Below are 16080 nucleotides of genomic sequence, written 5' to 3'. Positions count from 1 at the left end.
AGAAATCACCCCGTAAATGCACACGTTTAATTGGACATGTGTTAATATGTATGGTTACACAGTATTAAAAGACAGTGAACAACGTCAGTTACCTTTCTTCCCGCGTTTGATAAAAGGTGAGCTTTTAAGCCTGAGAAATCACCCCGTAAATGCACACGTTTAATTGCACATGTGTTAATATGTATGCTTACACAGTATTAAAAGACAGTCAAAAATTAACGTCATTTACCTTCGTTCCCGCGTGTGACTCGTGCTGTAAATGTCTTCCTTGTTTTTAGTTCACGTGATTACGTAGGAGGCGTGATGACGCGATACGTGACTCTGCCTCCTCCATTACAGTGTATGGACAAAACATATGTTCCAGTTATGACCATTACGCTTTGAATTTCGAAATTAAACCTGCCTAACTTTTGTAAGTAAGCTGTAAGGAATGAGCCTGCCAAATTTCAGCCTTCCACCTACACGGGAAGTTGGAGAATTAGTGATGAGTGAGTCAGTCAGTGAGTGAGTGAGTCAGTCAGTGAGGGCTTTGCCTTTTATTATTATAGATATATATATATAATATACACACACACACACACACACACTTGTGTATTTGTATTCATTGCATTTGTATATAAAAAATAGAGAGAGAATGTGTGTGTATAAGTAATATGTGTATTTTTATTTATTTTAAACCAGAGTATGTGATTTGCTTGGAGCATTTTTGAAACTGTGACATAAAATGAGAACCAAACCACTCCTATTTTAGAATACAGGCATCAAACTACACAGGTGGAGGTAGAATAAGTGCTAGTATTTTGTGCTACTGTATTTGAATTTAAATATACTTAAGTTTTATTTTTAACTGTTCCCTATCAGGATGTAAACTCCTTTCCAGAAAGTTCCCTTGATGGAGGCTTCTCTGTATGTTTGAAACTGAAAGAAACTCCAAAGAAACCATCTTCAGATAGTGAGTACCTTATTTTATTTTTATTTCTACATGTTTTTATTTCCAGGGAATTAAGAACATCGAGGCAACTAAATGTCCGCCCTCAACTTGCTCCATACCAGGCGAACGGTGAGGTTATGCATATAATGGATTTGGGAAATTGTAGGTTTCCATTAGAGGGAAACCTTGGATAAAGTTTTTTTTTTTTTTTGCCAAATTTTCGCTTAAATTATCTAACATCTTCTGTACTAAATGGTAAAAAGTATAACCTAAACTATTGATTGAAAATGAATGTTTAAACTATGTCATTCATTTTGACGGGATTTTTTTTAGCATATAGTTGCAACATTTAGTTATACTATCGTCAATCTGACATTCGTTACAAAGTGGTAAAACATTAAAGGCTATACTGTTTGTTGAAAAATGACAAGAATTAATAATATACCACATTTAAATTATTGCACCTTTTGTCCCTGTTGCCTTTTTTGTCAGCAAGAGACAAATGAAAAAGATATAGTAGTAATAAGTTAAAAAAATGGTGTGTTCCATGTTAAAATCACGTTATTTAAAAAAAAATAAATAATAATAATAATTTTACCAGTTTTAAATCAGTAAAATTCTCCTAAAGCAGTGGATAGTGCAGAGGTAAGAACTGCTGCCTTATAACTGAAAGGTTGCCGGTTCGAGTCCTGGTGCTCCGTGTTTTCAGTAGTGAGCTGCTATTACTATTATTACTATAAAAAAAAAAAAAAAAAAAAAGATGCATTTGATTTGAGACTGTAACACCTGGTGTAAATTTTGGCTACTTGTAAAAGTTAGCGCTTTTTTAAAATTATTATTATTATTCAGTTTTATTCTCTCAGTGACGTTCACGTCGTACAACGACCTTGCCTCTCCTTCTCTGAGTTGATTGTGTTTAACACCATTCTTTTCATAAGAGCAGCGATGACCACAGTTTGTACTGTGGTTGATGCCTGCTCAGAATTATTTGTTGTACTGGCAATCAAAGATACAATATCCCATGACTTGATAAAGGCAGAACCTTAACAACAGACAGATTCTTCACAGCACTTTTGCTGGCTAATAGACTGCTGCACCTGCAACACAACTCTGCTTGGCACCATAAAGTCCGACGGGAACTTCCACCTAAGTAATACCATCCAAGAATATGTGTTAACTTTCTGTTGATTGACATTTGAGTTTGGGTTTGTAACTCATTGACAGCAACATGTAAATTGAAGGATTTTTTTTTCTTTGGTTATATTCTTGAATAAAAGTGCACGTGTTTATTTGATATTTGGACTAAAATCTTCACACATTATACACTTCATGTCATTATTAGTATAACATGGAAAAAGTTTTTGCTTTTAAATATGTATTCAACATTTCTTGCCTCGCATTTCTTTTCATCCTACACTTACCCAGATCTTTGTAGACACAGAACACGTGAAATGCATGTGTTCCAAATAACGATATACTGTATTATTTACCCTGTACAACTCCGGAACCTCACACACAGATAAGGAGCCTTGAGCTGGGAGAACTTTTTGTCTGAGTTGAGCTCCGTTGATGGGGGTGGGATAGCTGGCTGCTTGCCACTTGTGCTGATTGACACATTTACAAGAGAAAAGATGCAGATGGAGAGGTGCGAAGGCATTCAATGTGGCCCGTGATTATGAGTTTTTTTCGTAGGCGTCAGGGATTCTGGTGTTAAATACATTGAGGGAGTCAGCAGTATGGATGGATGTGGGTAGCCTGTTCCACAAACTCGGAACGACATAGGAATAGAGTCTGAATTGATACACGATACCATTCAGAGGTGGCATCACCAGACGCTGTTCACTGGTAGAACTGAATGGGCGAGAAGGAACATAGCACGGACTACTCTCTAGGCAAGCATCAGGGATTTGAACTTAATATGCTGCTACAGGGAGCCAGTGTGGCGAGCTGAAGAGAGGAGTGACATGTGCCCGTCTTGGCTGGTTACATTCTGGATCATTTGCAGATCATCTTGGTAGAATTTCCAGATCTTAGATGTAAGAAAACCTGCCCCCCCCCCATCCCTACCAGTGGAGTGGCAGGAGTGGTAGAAGTTGAAAGCGGAGGAAAGTGCTGTCAGTGTTACCATGTTTTCTGGTTGAATCCTTGTCTGTATCAGAGCCACCACTTGGGAGACCCCTTTGGGTGGCGAAAGCTGGAGTAAAGTCTGCTTTGTTGACCACAGACTAGCAGTTCCACAAGCCAGAGCAGAAGAGAGTGTCTGACGTGGTGGCTTGATACAGCACACAAAGGTTGTCTGGGTCTCTTCTTCTCCTGGTAAAGGAGCAAGAGAAACATCTCTCTATTATATTAAAAAAAAAAAAAAATCCTGGAAAGCAAAAGCAAGGCTACAATACGTGATCTTCTCGGAAGACATTTAAAAGACCAGCGAGACCAGAGACTTGCCACAGTGCGTCTTGCTGGGACGGTAAACATGAGACATTGTGCCAAGAGATTGACCCAGGACCGTCTCACGATGACGTAGAACATGAGATTCTTGCAAGACACGTCCTACTTACAATCTATCAAATAGGACAACGGGGCAGCAAAACATTCAGTCTTGTGAAGGATTTGAGCACATACAGATCCAGGGTCTCAGCGCATATAAAGCGTATAAGGACAATACATTATAAATGAAATGTCAACGAATAAGCGAAAAAGAAAGCAGCGCGGAGAAAACAGACTCAAAAGCATTGGAAAGAAAAAAGAAAAAATAATCTAGGTGCAAATTCAGAAAATAAGGCAAGTAATTATCAGCCTGTAACAAGTGGAATTGAAACAAAGCACGTCCAATCATGCTCAGAATTAAAAGACAAAGTAGAACTTCATAAAGACGTTGACAAACGTTGGTGCTATGCACATGCAGAGCAGATTATGAAAGCAGTGCAATTCGAAAGGCTCCAAAAAAAAAAAATGTATGTGTGATTCAAATGTGGAGAAAGTTAAAGAATATGAAAGTAGGAAAATTAGAAAGTATAAAAAAAGAAAGTAAAGATTGCAGTAGCGCAAACAAACAGAAATTATTACTCGAAAAAGGGAAAATAATCACCACGGACCAGGTGTCATTGGGGGGGGGGAATGAAAAGCAGGACAAAGCGAGGTCAGAGAGAGATAAAAGACAGAGTAGAAAACAAAGTAAAATGTCATAAAGAGGTTACAAAACAAAAGGGCCAAACACATGCAGAGCAGGTTAGAGATCATTCAGGATAGGTTTCTGTTTGAAATTTCAGCACAGACAAAGCGATCTACAACATCATCAGTTAATAATTTTTTTTTTGCAAATTAACCAATAAATGCATGTGAGGTAAAACACATTTTTGAAATTCTCTGACTTAAACTTCAAAGCCTTGCAATATTTACATACTTCTGACATATCACCTGTGTCCATATATTCGATCTCTATTCGCCTTTTAGTTTATTTCTCCGACTAATAATAATTTCTCTTTTTTTGCGCTAATGCAATGTTTTTTTTTTTTTTTTTTTTTTTTTTTGACACTTTAGTTTTTTTTTTTTTCTGTTTTCATATTCTGTACTTGCTCTGCATGTGTTTCGCGCCTACGTTTTTTTGGGTTCTTTTGAATTCCAGTTTTCATTATCTCTAACCTGACAAAGTCATTAAACACATGTCTCACTGACCTCATTTAAAAGATTCAGCATATTTGGACTTGAACAATTCCAAGTATTGTTTTTACATAAATTCTGAAATAAAAGTGAAACTAATGAAATAGCAACAATTCAAAGAAAAAAAAATCTTAAAAGTGTGTATACGAAAAATCAAACACAGGGTTTAGCGAGTAAAGCCCCCTAGTCTTTTGTTAATAATGGGAATGTATTTTTGAAACACATTGACGGCAAAACAAAGAACAGTACTTTATTCAAGTAGGAGTGACTATTGCTTTGCTCATTGGACTCGCACAAGTAGATTCCCAGTCTTTACACAAGAAGGGCTGCACATGAGGGCTGACACTTGCACTGATGTTTGAGCAACTGTGCCCTAAGTCTCCAGTAAGGAGCAGTAATGAGCCGAGTTGAGAACCACAATGCAATTAACAACTCAAAGTAGGGGGCAGCACTCGTTAAGCAGAGCATTACTAAGCAGTAGTAGGCAAACAAAGATGTGGATGTAGTGCTAGGTTTAGAGCATAATGCTATAAAGTTAAATGAACATTATAACAATAATAATAACTGTGCAGAGAAGTGTATGTGAAATACAAGTACAATCATTAAAAAAAAAATCCAAACTTGAAAACACTTACCTCTTGAAACACAGGTGAGGTACTTCTGGGTTCCTTGGCATATTATTTATTTATTTATATATTTATATATATATATATATATAAAAAATATACAGGTGCTGGTCATAAAATTAGAATCTCATGACAAAGTTGATTTATTTCAGTAATTCCATTCAAAAAGTGAATCTTGTATATTAGATTCATTCATTACACACAGACTGATGTATTTCAAATGTTTATTTCTTTTAATTTTGATGATTATAACTGACAACTAATGAAAGTCCCAAATTCAGTATCTCGGAAAATTAGAATATTGTGAAAAGGTTCAATATTGAAGACACCTGGTGCCACACTCTAATCAGCTAATTAACTCAAAACACCTGCAAAAGCCTTTAAATGGTCTCTCAGTCTAGTTCTGTAGGCTACACAATCATGGGGAAGACTGCTGACTTGACAGTTGTCCAAAAGACGACCATTGACACCTTGCACAAGGAGGGCAAGACACAAAAGGTCATTGCTAAAGAGGCTGGCTGTTCACAGAGCTCTGTGTCCAAGCACATTAATAGAGAGGCGAAGGGAAGGACAAGATGTGGTAGAAAAAAGTGTACAAGCAATAGGGATAACCGCACCCTGGAGAGGATTGTGAAACAAAACCCATTCAAAAATGTGGGGGAGATTCACAAAGAGTGGACTGCAGCTGGAGTCAGTGCTTCAAGAACCACCACGCACAGACGTATGCAAGACATGGGTTTCAGCTGTCGCATTCCTTGTGTCAAGCCACTCTTGAACAAGAGACAGCGTCAGAAGCGTCTCGCCTTTGGACTGCTGCTGAGTGGTACAAAGTTATGTTCTCTGATGAAAGTAAATTTTGCATTTCCTTTGGAAATCAAGGTCCCAGAGTCTGGAGGAAGAGAGGAGAGGCACAGAATCCACGTTGCGTGAGGTCCAGTGTAAAGTTTCCATAGTCAGTGATGGTTTGGGGTGCCATGTCATCTGCTGGTGTTGGTCCATTGTGTTTTCTGAGGTCCAAGGTCAACGCAGCCGTCTACCAGGAAGTTTTAGAGCACTTCATGCTTCCTGCTGCTGACGAACTTAATGGAGATGCAGATTTCATTTTCCAACAGGACCTGGCACCTGCACACAGTGCCAAAGCTACCAGTACCTGGTTTAAGGACCATGATATCCCTGTTGTTGATTGGCCAGCAAACTCGCCTGACTTTAACCCCATAGAAAATCTATGGGGTATTGTGAAGAGGAAGATGCAATACGCTAGACCCAACAATTCAGAAGAGTTGAAGGTCACTATCGGAGCAACATGGGCTCTCATAACACCTGAGCAGTGCCACAGACTGATCGACTCCATGCCACGCCACATTGCTGCAGTAATCCAGGCCAAAGGAGCCCCAACTAAATATTGAGTGCTGTACATGCTCATACTTTTCATGTTCATACCTTTCAGTTGGCCAACATTTCTAAAAATCCTTTTTTTGCATTGGTCTAAATTGATATTCTAATTTTCCGAGATACTGAATTTGGGACTTTCATTAGTTGTCAGTTATAATCATCAACATTAAAAGAAATAAACATTTGAAATACATCAGTTTGTGTGTAATGAATGAATCTAATATACAAGTTTCACTTTTTGAAAGGAATTACTGAAATAAATCAACTTTGTCATGATATTCTAATTTTATGACCAGCACCTATGTGTGTGTGTATATGTATGTGTGTATATATATATATATATATATATATATATATATATATATATATATATATATATATATATTATTTAAGCTTCCCAAACATCATAAGTGCAACATTTTATTTATCACATTATCACGAAGATGAATGAATAAATGAATAATGAATGAATGCACCTCCAAACTAATCGGAGAATAAATTTGTAAAATACAAAAGAGTGCATTGCATCAATGCACAGTTCAGTCCCTTTGATTTACCAGGACATGTATGACTAGTCATATTATCTAATATGACATTCCATAGTGGGCAGTCTCCTTCAGCAGAGCTCCACACTGGGGCATTGCTTGCACCTGTAACAGAAGATGCAGTTTTCTTTGATTGTTTAGTGCACAATATATGTTTGCATATAAATATATATTCTAGGAATTCTTAAGTATGTTGTTGTTGTTTTCAATTGCTACCAAATGAGCTTTAAATTGCAACTGAATACGTGTTTTTAAGTGTTTGTACAACATTTGCAAATGAATACATTTACATGTTTTGATGTGAGTAATACCCTTAATATTTAGTTATGTAATGTCCTTATTCAGAACTGTAATGTCGTTAGGCATTGGTCTTAGTTCCCTCAAAGGCTCCCTAGCTTTCTTAATAGTAGACGCCATTCCTTTTTGTGTTATTATTGATTACTTATTATTTCTTGGTCAACTCCCTTAAGGACCTCCACTGTCACTTTTACACATTCTTCTATTTTTTGACAATTAAGTACAACTTTTCTAACTAAATAAAACTAAATTTAAGCTGTCCCATAATAACCCATACATCGCAACAGTTTCACGGTTAAAGTCACAGGTACTTAATCTGGCAATACTGCATCATCCTGTGTGCTTTTTGAGCACTGATAGATGTTATCAAACATGGGTTCTCGGCGCTGCTTTTATTGAGCAAAAATTCTATTTTTGTTTTAGTCACTCATCTTTGATATTTTAATGACATCTTCCTCTTGTTGAAGGTATTGAAATAAACCAGCACTATGAAGCCTCTGTCAAGAATCAGAATTTGTCAGAAAAAGAAATGTAAGTACCATAATACATTCTGGTGAATAAAAATAACAGAAAATATCTTCACTGGTCCACAATAAATGGATATGGGTGTTCTATGCACCTTTTGCTTCAGGGATTGTGTCCCCATGATGCAATGGAGTAGGCAGGTTCAGAGCATAGATAAAAGGATATTGTGGCCACTGGCTGTGAACCAAAAAGAAGCAGTAAACTAATGAAGGCTGTGATTATGTATTTTTTATTTTTTGTTTGTGAGTGTTCGCTCACAACAGTATTACGAAATAATTAACAGCACTCTAATCCACAGTAAATGCAATGTAAATGTAAATATTCTCCAGAATTAATTTCTGTCCAGTTTATTATTAGTTAACACATTTCCATTTAGTCCAGTGTGCAAAAATAATAATGACTAATGTTGTTGTTATATGGTTGGGGTGTTGAAGCATAAACAGATACACATGCAAAATATATTAAGAGATGCTAGGAAATACACATTTATACTTGTGCCCCAACCAGTCCACATTCCAACTGTTATAGGTTAGCAATGTTCAGAAAAGGTTTACACACTTGCTGCAGATAAGAGCAAGTACTACTGTGTGGTTTAAGAAGATAGATAAAAACAGGAAAGATGTAGTTATGGTCAATGAAAACCATGTTGTTAACTAAACATTATTGTGAGTAGGAGACACAAGGAAGATGGGTAAAGATAAATAGAAAGAAGACAGAATGAGGTTTACTTATGGTCGGGATTCACAAGTTACCCAGCAGGGAGAGCTATTGAAAAGAGCAGATAAGTTTAAATCTCAAGGGTCAGTGGTAGCCCAAAATGGAAAATTAGATGAAGAGAGAACCCGTAGAGTGCAGTGTGGATGGAATAATTTTAAGAAGGGATCAGGATTATTATTAATGATTACTGTGTGTTTAAAGAACCAAGGTGATGGTTAAAGGTAAAATTTCTAAGAAATTGGTAAGGCACCAGGGGGAGAACAGGAGAAGAATTTGGATGTGGTAGAAATGAGATGGACGTGTGGAGTTTTTTTTTTTTAAATGACAGAATTACAAATGAAACAAAGAGAGGAACAACAAAAGGGGGAGAAGTAGCTAAGAAAGTACAGGAAAGTAGAATTAAGTGGTATAAACTTGAGATGAGGAGAGACAATGAATATGTGGACAGAAGAGTGATGGTAAAGAAACTGCAGGGAAAAGATAGCTGGGAAAGCCAAAGTGGAGGTGGATGGATAGAGAAAAAGACTTGAAAGAAAAGGGTCTGACTGGGGAGGAAGTGCGGGACCAAGCTGTAGGGGCAAGGTGGGACAAACGCCTCAACCCCACACAGAATTGGGAACAGCAGAAGACGAAGTCGTAGAATGTAGTTGCATCACTTGGGCAAAAGGTTTCCCATAACAACAGGTTCTCTCACTCATTACTGCATATTTTTACTTATGTCACATACACTTAATCACTTCTAGTGGTGAAGTTTGTGAATTTCCAGATACAGTATGACTGCAACATGCCTTTTCTTACACCATTCGAAATTTTCAAAAATGCAATGATTTGTGAAATATTTTTTCACAAATGTTCATTTTTGTGAAATAGTCATATGTTATCAAGCAGATGTACTACTTGTTAACATTGTTGCATTTTGTCTTCTGAGGATAAGTATTAAGATATTTCATATGGATGTAGAGAATAATTTCTGGTTACCAAGATATACGTAAAGTGCCCCTTTAGTTTGAACTCCATTATTTAGTATAGATAATATATGATATGGGCAACACAACTTCTGCCATGGAGTTCCAGGGGCTCAGCTTTGATTTCCAGGCTGGTTACAGTCTATGTGGAGTTTGAATTGTTCCCATGTTTGCATGGGTTGATTTGTGTAAGATTGTGTCTAATACTTAGTACCTGAATAGAATGCTGCACCCAACGATACTTCTGTCCAGCGTCCTTTGTAGCCAAGAGTTTCTGCATACAGTATTTTCCTAAAAGGTTTGTTTTGAAAGACAGCAGTGTTGATCACTGCGCTACAGTATTTTTACTTTTTTAAATTTATTTTTAGGCAGGAGACCTATTAGATAGCAAACCTGTTGCTTGTTGACATAAAAGTTAAGAGAGGAATACTTATTACAGGTTTTCAAACTATTTAAAAATGTTCTTCATGGACAGATTAACACAGCTGATTAAATATTGCATTCACATGTACATTATTTCTTTTGTTGAAACTGTAGTTTTAGAGTGGGTCAAGTATATCATGACTTTTAACTTTCCTCTTTATGACAGGGTGCCTTGTCCAACTCGTCCTCCTCCAGGAAAGATTGTCTCTCAGCCCTCTAATGTAAAACTGCAAAAAGAAATTAAGAAGTTGAAAGAAGCTGAAAAAGATGGCATACAACAAACAATTATTGTAAGTGCTGTCTGTTCCACCCAAAAAATTTAGCTTCAGATAGAAAGTGAACATGCACGGTTCTGTTTGGTGTTATAGTCACTGTCTGTTCTTTTAAGAGTTTGCATGCATCTGATCTGTTCAACTGTACTGTATTCTTCAGAGTTGTGAATAGTGCCCTGTTACAATCCATTTTGGCCTTTTTCTGCCACTTTGATTTAACACATAAAGGGGGCAGAGTTTAGAGTTTTAAGGATCTGAATAAAGTAAAGACTGATTTGATAGTTCATGAACTGACTAATAAGTAGCAATTCTCTTTACACAGGATGCTGGTCAAAAAAGGTTTGGAGCAGTTTCCTGTAACCAATGTGGGATGTTGTATTCTGCATCAAGTCCAGAAGATGGGGCCCAGCATCTTCTGTTTCATAACCAGTTTATGAGTGCAGTGAAATATGTGGTAAGCATGGCATGGCATGGCATACAAAGTCTTGTAAAGTTAAGCAAGTGTTGAGGTCTATCTTTTTCTCCCATCACACGTCTGCATTATACATTGTCAATTTTAATATAGCCTATGAAAGATGTTTGTTTTCTTCTTCCATAATTAATAACCACAACTTTACAGTCAACGATTTTCCTGAAATGGCTAAATCTGCAGTAGTCCAGCTGTGTTGGGTGCTAGGAAAAATGCAACACTGAATGGCACAGCAGGTTACATTCTTACATGCTTTTATCAACTTTATATACACACTTCTGGGGATATGGGAGGAAACTAGGTCTATTCTTGAGAAAAAATAATGCATAACATGTTCAAAAAATCATTTATAACACAAGATCCTGGTTTATTTAGTGGCATAGCACTGATTTTAAGGCAGAAACATACCCAGGAAGAGATGCTAGTCCATTGCAAACCATATGAACGCATAACTACATTTATCAAAAAGAGTTCATTTTGAGACAACTATTAACCTAATATGTACATCTTCACAGTTTGGGGGGAGAATGTCTGAAATCATCATAGATAGCAACTATGCGAGGATTCAAGCCAAGGTCCCTGGAACTATGAAATAAGAGTGCTCACTACTTTACTTTCCTGTAACAAGATCTATTTTACAGCATAACTAATGCCAAAAGGTACATGAAATTTGGTGGGCCCTGCAAACCGATTGATACCGCTAAGTGACACAAGCAAGGATTTAGCCAAAAGTAGGAAATGTGACTATTTGTGTGGGTAACTGTAGAAGATGTTACTCAAAAGTGCTTTATCTGAATTTTTTTTCCAGTGTGCACCAGTTGAATTTTTTTCCCATATTGTACACACACATAGGACACACTTTAGTGTAATGTAATATTCTTTTATGTATTTTATCTATGTGTTCATGATTTTAAGTATTTTATGAAAAATAGACACTTGCAAGGGAAAATAGAAGATAAAGATTAATTCTTGGTATTTAAATTTTTACATTGGTTGACTTTGCTAATTTTTTTTATTTATTTATTTTTTTTACTGTACTAGGGTTGGAAAAAAGAGAGAATCTTTGGGGAGTACCCTGATGGCAAAATTATAGTTGTTCTGCCAGATGATCCTAAATATGCATTAAAAAAGGTATCGCTTATTCATAAAAATATGTAAAGTATCATCACTGGAATTGTTCACCCAGAACTTCATATTTATATTTCTATTCAGATGGGAGGTAGAAATGGGTGGCACAGGGTAGTGGTAGAGCCCAGCAAGGCTCCAGGAAGAAGAGTGTAACAAGTACTGGGATGGATATCCTGTTTTATCGTGCCAGTGCTGAAGCAAAGGCAAGGTTAGGGGCAGCACCTGGTGGGCATGCCGTCTGTTTGTTAGCAGTGTTCCGGAAGAACTAAGAATAAGAGTGATGTAGAGAGAAGATTTTGGCCATGGAAAACTTGCTGTTTCTTCTGATGGCTATAGGGGAGCCAACGGCAGTTGTTTGAAACACCAGGTGGTCTTAATAGAAAGAGACTTTGGTCATGAGAGCTGACGGAAGGTTCACAGACCTTCAGGCTGACAAGGGGCATCCCCTCCCTCTTGGCTGAGAGACCAGGGTCTAAAGTTGCTGTTTTATTTGCAGAAGCACTATGAGTGCCGCACTGGCTCCACGGTCCCTTTTAAAGTGTACTGACCGTTCAGGTGAGCGGGGACACCAAAGATCAATTGAAAACCATTTGCCTGGTGTTAGAAAAGAAACACTGCCCCTAGTTAGATCTAGGGCTCGACTGGAAGTCATGTCAGGAGGGACGTCAAACCCAGATCTTAGAGCTAAAGAGGCAGTAGAGTTATGGTTTTCTTTTGTTTAGTTTGTGCTTTGTGTCCTCCCTGTATATATTTCTCCCTAGTACTTACTTTTGTCTAATAAAGAAACTGTTTTTGAATATCCTGGTCTCCTTGGCTTTAGTTTGGGTTTGAGGGCTGCTAGTATACAAGCCTATCTTTATGACGATGGATATTGGGAAGCATAGGAAAATCAAAAAACAGAAATCATCTCCCAAAGAGTTAGTATAGAGATATAAGAAACACATTTTATTTTGCAGACTGGCAGTTTGATTGGAGTTAAAATAGTGAGCTGGTAACATATTACTTATATTGTTTCTCGTATACAGTAGGTATGCTTGTTAAGTCATTCTCAACTCGAAAAACATTACAAAAAACAGTTTTTGTGGACAAATGAGTGTGTGGTTTCCAGTCATATAACCAACTAACTAGTCAAATGCTTTTATTTTATTTTTATTTTATTCTACAGGACATGTCTGAGCAGCTAATGAGAACTTGGTTAGTTTGTTCATCATATTAACTTATGGGTAGTCAACCTTAAACCTGTTATATGAGCTGTCAACCTGTGCTTAAAGTGTTTATGCCCTGCTTTTTCTGATAAGTGATCTGACCAGTCATAATTCAGCTGGAGTTGCGTTTGAAAGTGCTAACGTGGGGTAAATTTTAGGCCTTTGCAGGCTGTACACACCCTTTCTTACTTTGGTTGGGTGTCAAATGGACCTTCAGCATATCCTCAGACCACAGGACAAAGCCACAGCCCAGTGTTCAGTCTCATAAGATGTAAGCTTCCTCACTGATGCATTCAGTCCTTAGGAGAAAAATAAGGGGACTTAAACTGATTTTACAGCATACATTTGTTTATGCCCATTACAGAATTGGTCAGAAATTTGGTTTTCCCCTACAATGACTTTTATATTGATGAATGCTGACAAATTCATGGAAGTAAATGTAGAGCTGCTTTATCAATGACCCTCCTATAATTTAGTGGTGTACTTGTTGAATTACTGCTCTCTTGCAAACTGCCATCCAATCCCACTAGTCATGTATTGTCTCTGCAGTGAGATCTAACAGTAAATCCTCCAGAGTAACTTCTTTGCAGCAATTTTTACTTGAAGCCATCCTTCTATTCACTCTGAGGAGACCTGCTTTGCAAAATGAAGAACAATTTTTTTGTGCAGGATTTAAATTTAAAATAAACAGATTTTACACAAAATGCCCTTAAACTTGATGGAGAAACAGCCACATGTTTCTGAGAACAGGGTAAAAAGCTAAGGAATAAACAATATACTAGATGTTAAAATGTAAAACAATTAATCTTATTTATATTGGATATACAATCCTTACAGAACTTTCTTGTTTAATGCTTTATAGATCAACTTTTACAATTCATGAAATAGAAACATAGTGTGTTCTTACTAGGTGTACAATTTATTTAAATGTTTGCTCATTTTCCTAATAACATTGTTTCAGGTTGAAGAGATAAGGGAGATGGTGGACAAGGACTTGGGCTTCCAGCAAGTCGAAACAAAGTGTCCTTCTAACACCAAAACCTTTCTTTTCATTTCTAATGATAAGAAGGTGGTTGGCTGCCTTATAGCAGAACATATTCAGGAGGTCAGTTGCTTAAACCTAAATACTTTGCTAGTTTTGGTAATGATTAATCTTGCAAAAGACTATACAAAATAGCAGAACACATCCTGGTGTTTATACGGAGCATTCTTGTAATGTTGTGCAACACTGTGATACAGATGTATGTGAAAATTCCACTTTATACATTCTACTCGTCGGTTGAAGAGGTAAAAGAATATTTATTTTGAAACCGTAAAAAAAAAAAAAGTTGAAGTACTCTCCAGCCCAAATATGTATGTATATATGTTACTTCGTAAACATTCTCAAACACTTAATCCAGTTTAAGTTTTTGTGGGCCCAGAACCTATCCTGGCAGCATTGAACAAAAAGCAGTCCATCAGAGAGCCCACCGAAACACACAAACACACAGTGGGGTAGTCTGGTATTCCCAGTTGCCCCAACAAGAACATATTTTTTGGGGGTGGTGAGGGAAGGGAATGTAGATTCCAAGCAGTGACTGGTCAGAGAATCTGAAACTTGGGACGCTGGATCTGTAAGGCGGCAGCACTAACCACTTTGCCAAGAAGCTGCCTTTGTGTCATTAAGTATTTTTTTAAACACAAAGAGAAGCATACTGTAACTAGATTCTCACGTGATGCAGCCTTAAAATAAGCTGTGCAAGGCCAAGGTCAAGCTGTGCTCCTTTAAAGTGCTGCTACACTTGAGCAAGGCCTTTCCATAGTAACACTCTGTAACAGTCTTCTGAAAAGTGATAAACATTCTAGTGCTGTCTGGCAAGTAATTCTAGGCATTCATACCAGCACTTTGGGATCATTGGCCTTGTCACAGGTGTCTTTGTTTCCAGGATTCCTTTCACTATTACTAGAGAGAGTCTTTTAGCATGATAATCTGTTTTTACACAAGCAGTCGAGTAGGGCTAATGAGGCATCAAAGACATAACAATGCAAAAATTATTGTGCTTCTAAGTTTTTAATTGTTTTAGATTGGACCCCAAATCAATATCAGACGATTGCTTTGAATAAAATAAACACTTCACTACATTGTTTATATATAAAATTAAGATTTATATTATGTTATCCTTGTTTATTGTCATGCAGATCAACAGTAATAAGTCATTTAAACATTTTTTAGTTCATACACTCCACTGGTACAGAGCTTATTCTCTAAATTACACCTCCATTTTGATAAACATTAGTAATATACCACCAAATTTTCCAAAACAATTTCATATGCTGAATATTTAACATTTAAACTACCTATTGTAAACAGTTGTCTTGCTGATTTTGGTGGAATTTGTGTAATCTCTTTATGTAGGATTAAAACTAATTTTTAATGTAATATATTAGGGATATTAAGTGCACCAAAGGAAGCTTTGGTACCTCATGTATTTACCTTTTCTTTTTGCCTATGTGATATAGTAACTTATTTTTGTAGTTAATCATTTATGGATAAAAGTGGCAAACCTATTCCAAATGGGTGTTTTTCATAAAGTGCACCTTTATGTTAATCCCAGAACACAAAACAACTGTTCTTTGCTGAACTTTAGGGCTTTCGGGTTATAGAAGAAAAGGTTCCAGACGGTCCAGAGGGTGAAAAAGTCATGTTTGAACGACAGCGAGCCTGGTGCTGCTCCACAACCCCTGAACCAGCCATTTGTGGAATTAGCCGTATCTGGGTGTTCAGTCTTATGCGGCGAAGAGGAATTGCTTCAAGAATGATGGACTGTCTGAGGTATTGTTTAGTCTCTTTCCTTGTTTGTGATAGATAATACTGTCTAGCTCAGGGGTGGGCAGATTCAGTCCTGGAGGGCTGCAGTGGTTGCAGGTTTTTGTTCCAACCCAGTT

At 37.1% G+C, this 16080-nt stretch overlaps 1 protein-coding gene across 1 annotated transcript in view; it reads left to right on the top strand.

Annotated features, from left to right (window-relative positions):
• Positions 1-16080, top strand: part of esco1 (establishment of sister chromatid cohesion N-acetyltransferase 1) — a 45045-nt gene that overhangs the window by 24070 nt on the left and 4895 nt on the right. Inside the window, exons 3-9 of the mRNA XM_028803663.2 lie at positions 862-952; positions 7919-7982; positions 10248-10371; positions 10676-10807; positions 11864-11953; positions 14117-14260; positions 15783-15967. Coding sequence (XP_028659496.2) covers positions 862-952; positions 7919-7982; positions 10248-10371; positions 10676-10807; positions 11864-11953; positions 14117-14260; positions 15783-15967 — 830 coding nt within the window. The remainder of the gene's footprint in view (positions 1-861; positions 953-7918; positions 7983-10247; positions 10372-10675; positions 10808-11863; positions 11954-14116; positions 14261-15782; positions 15968-16080) is intronic.

This window comes from Erpetoichthys calabaricus, chromosome 6, assembly GCF_900747795.2.
Source record: "Erpetoichthys calabaricus chromosome 6, fErpCal1.3, whole genome shotgun sequence".
NCBI classification, from domain to species: Eukaryota; Metazoa; Chordata; class Cladistia; order Polypteriformes; family Polypteridae; genus Erpetoichthys; species Erpetoichthys calabaricus.
The sequence above is the reverse complement of the archived record's forward strand: the minus strand, read 5'-3'. Positions and strand labels throughout refer to the sequence as shown.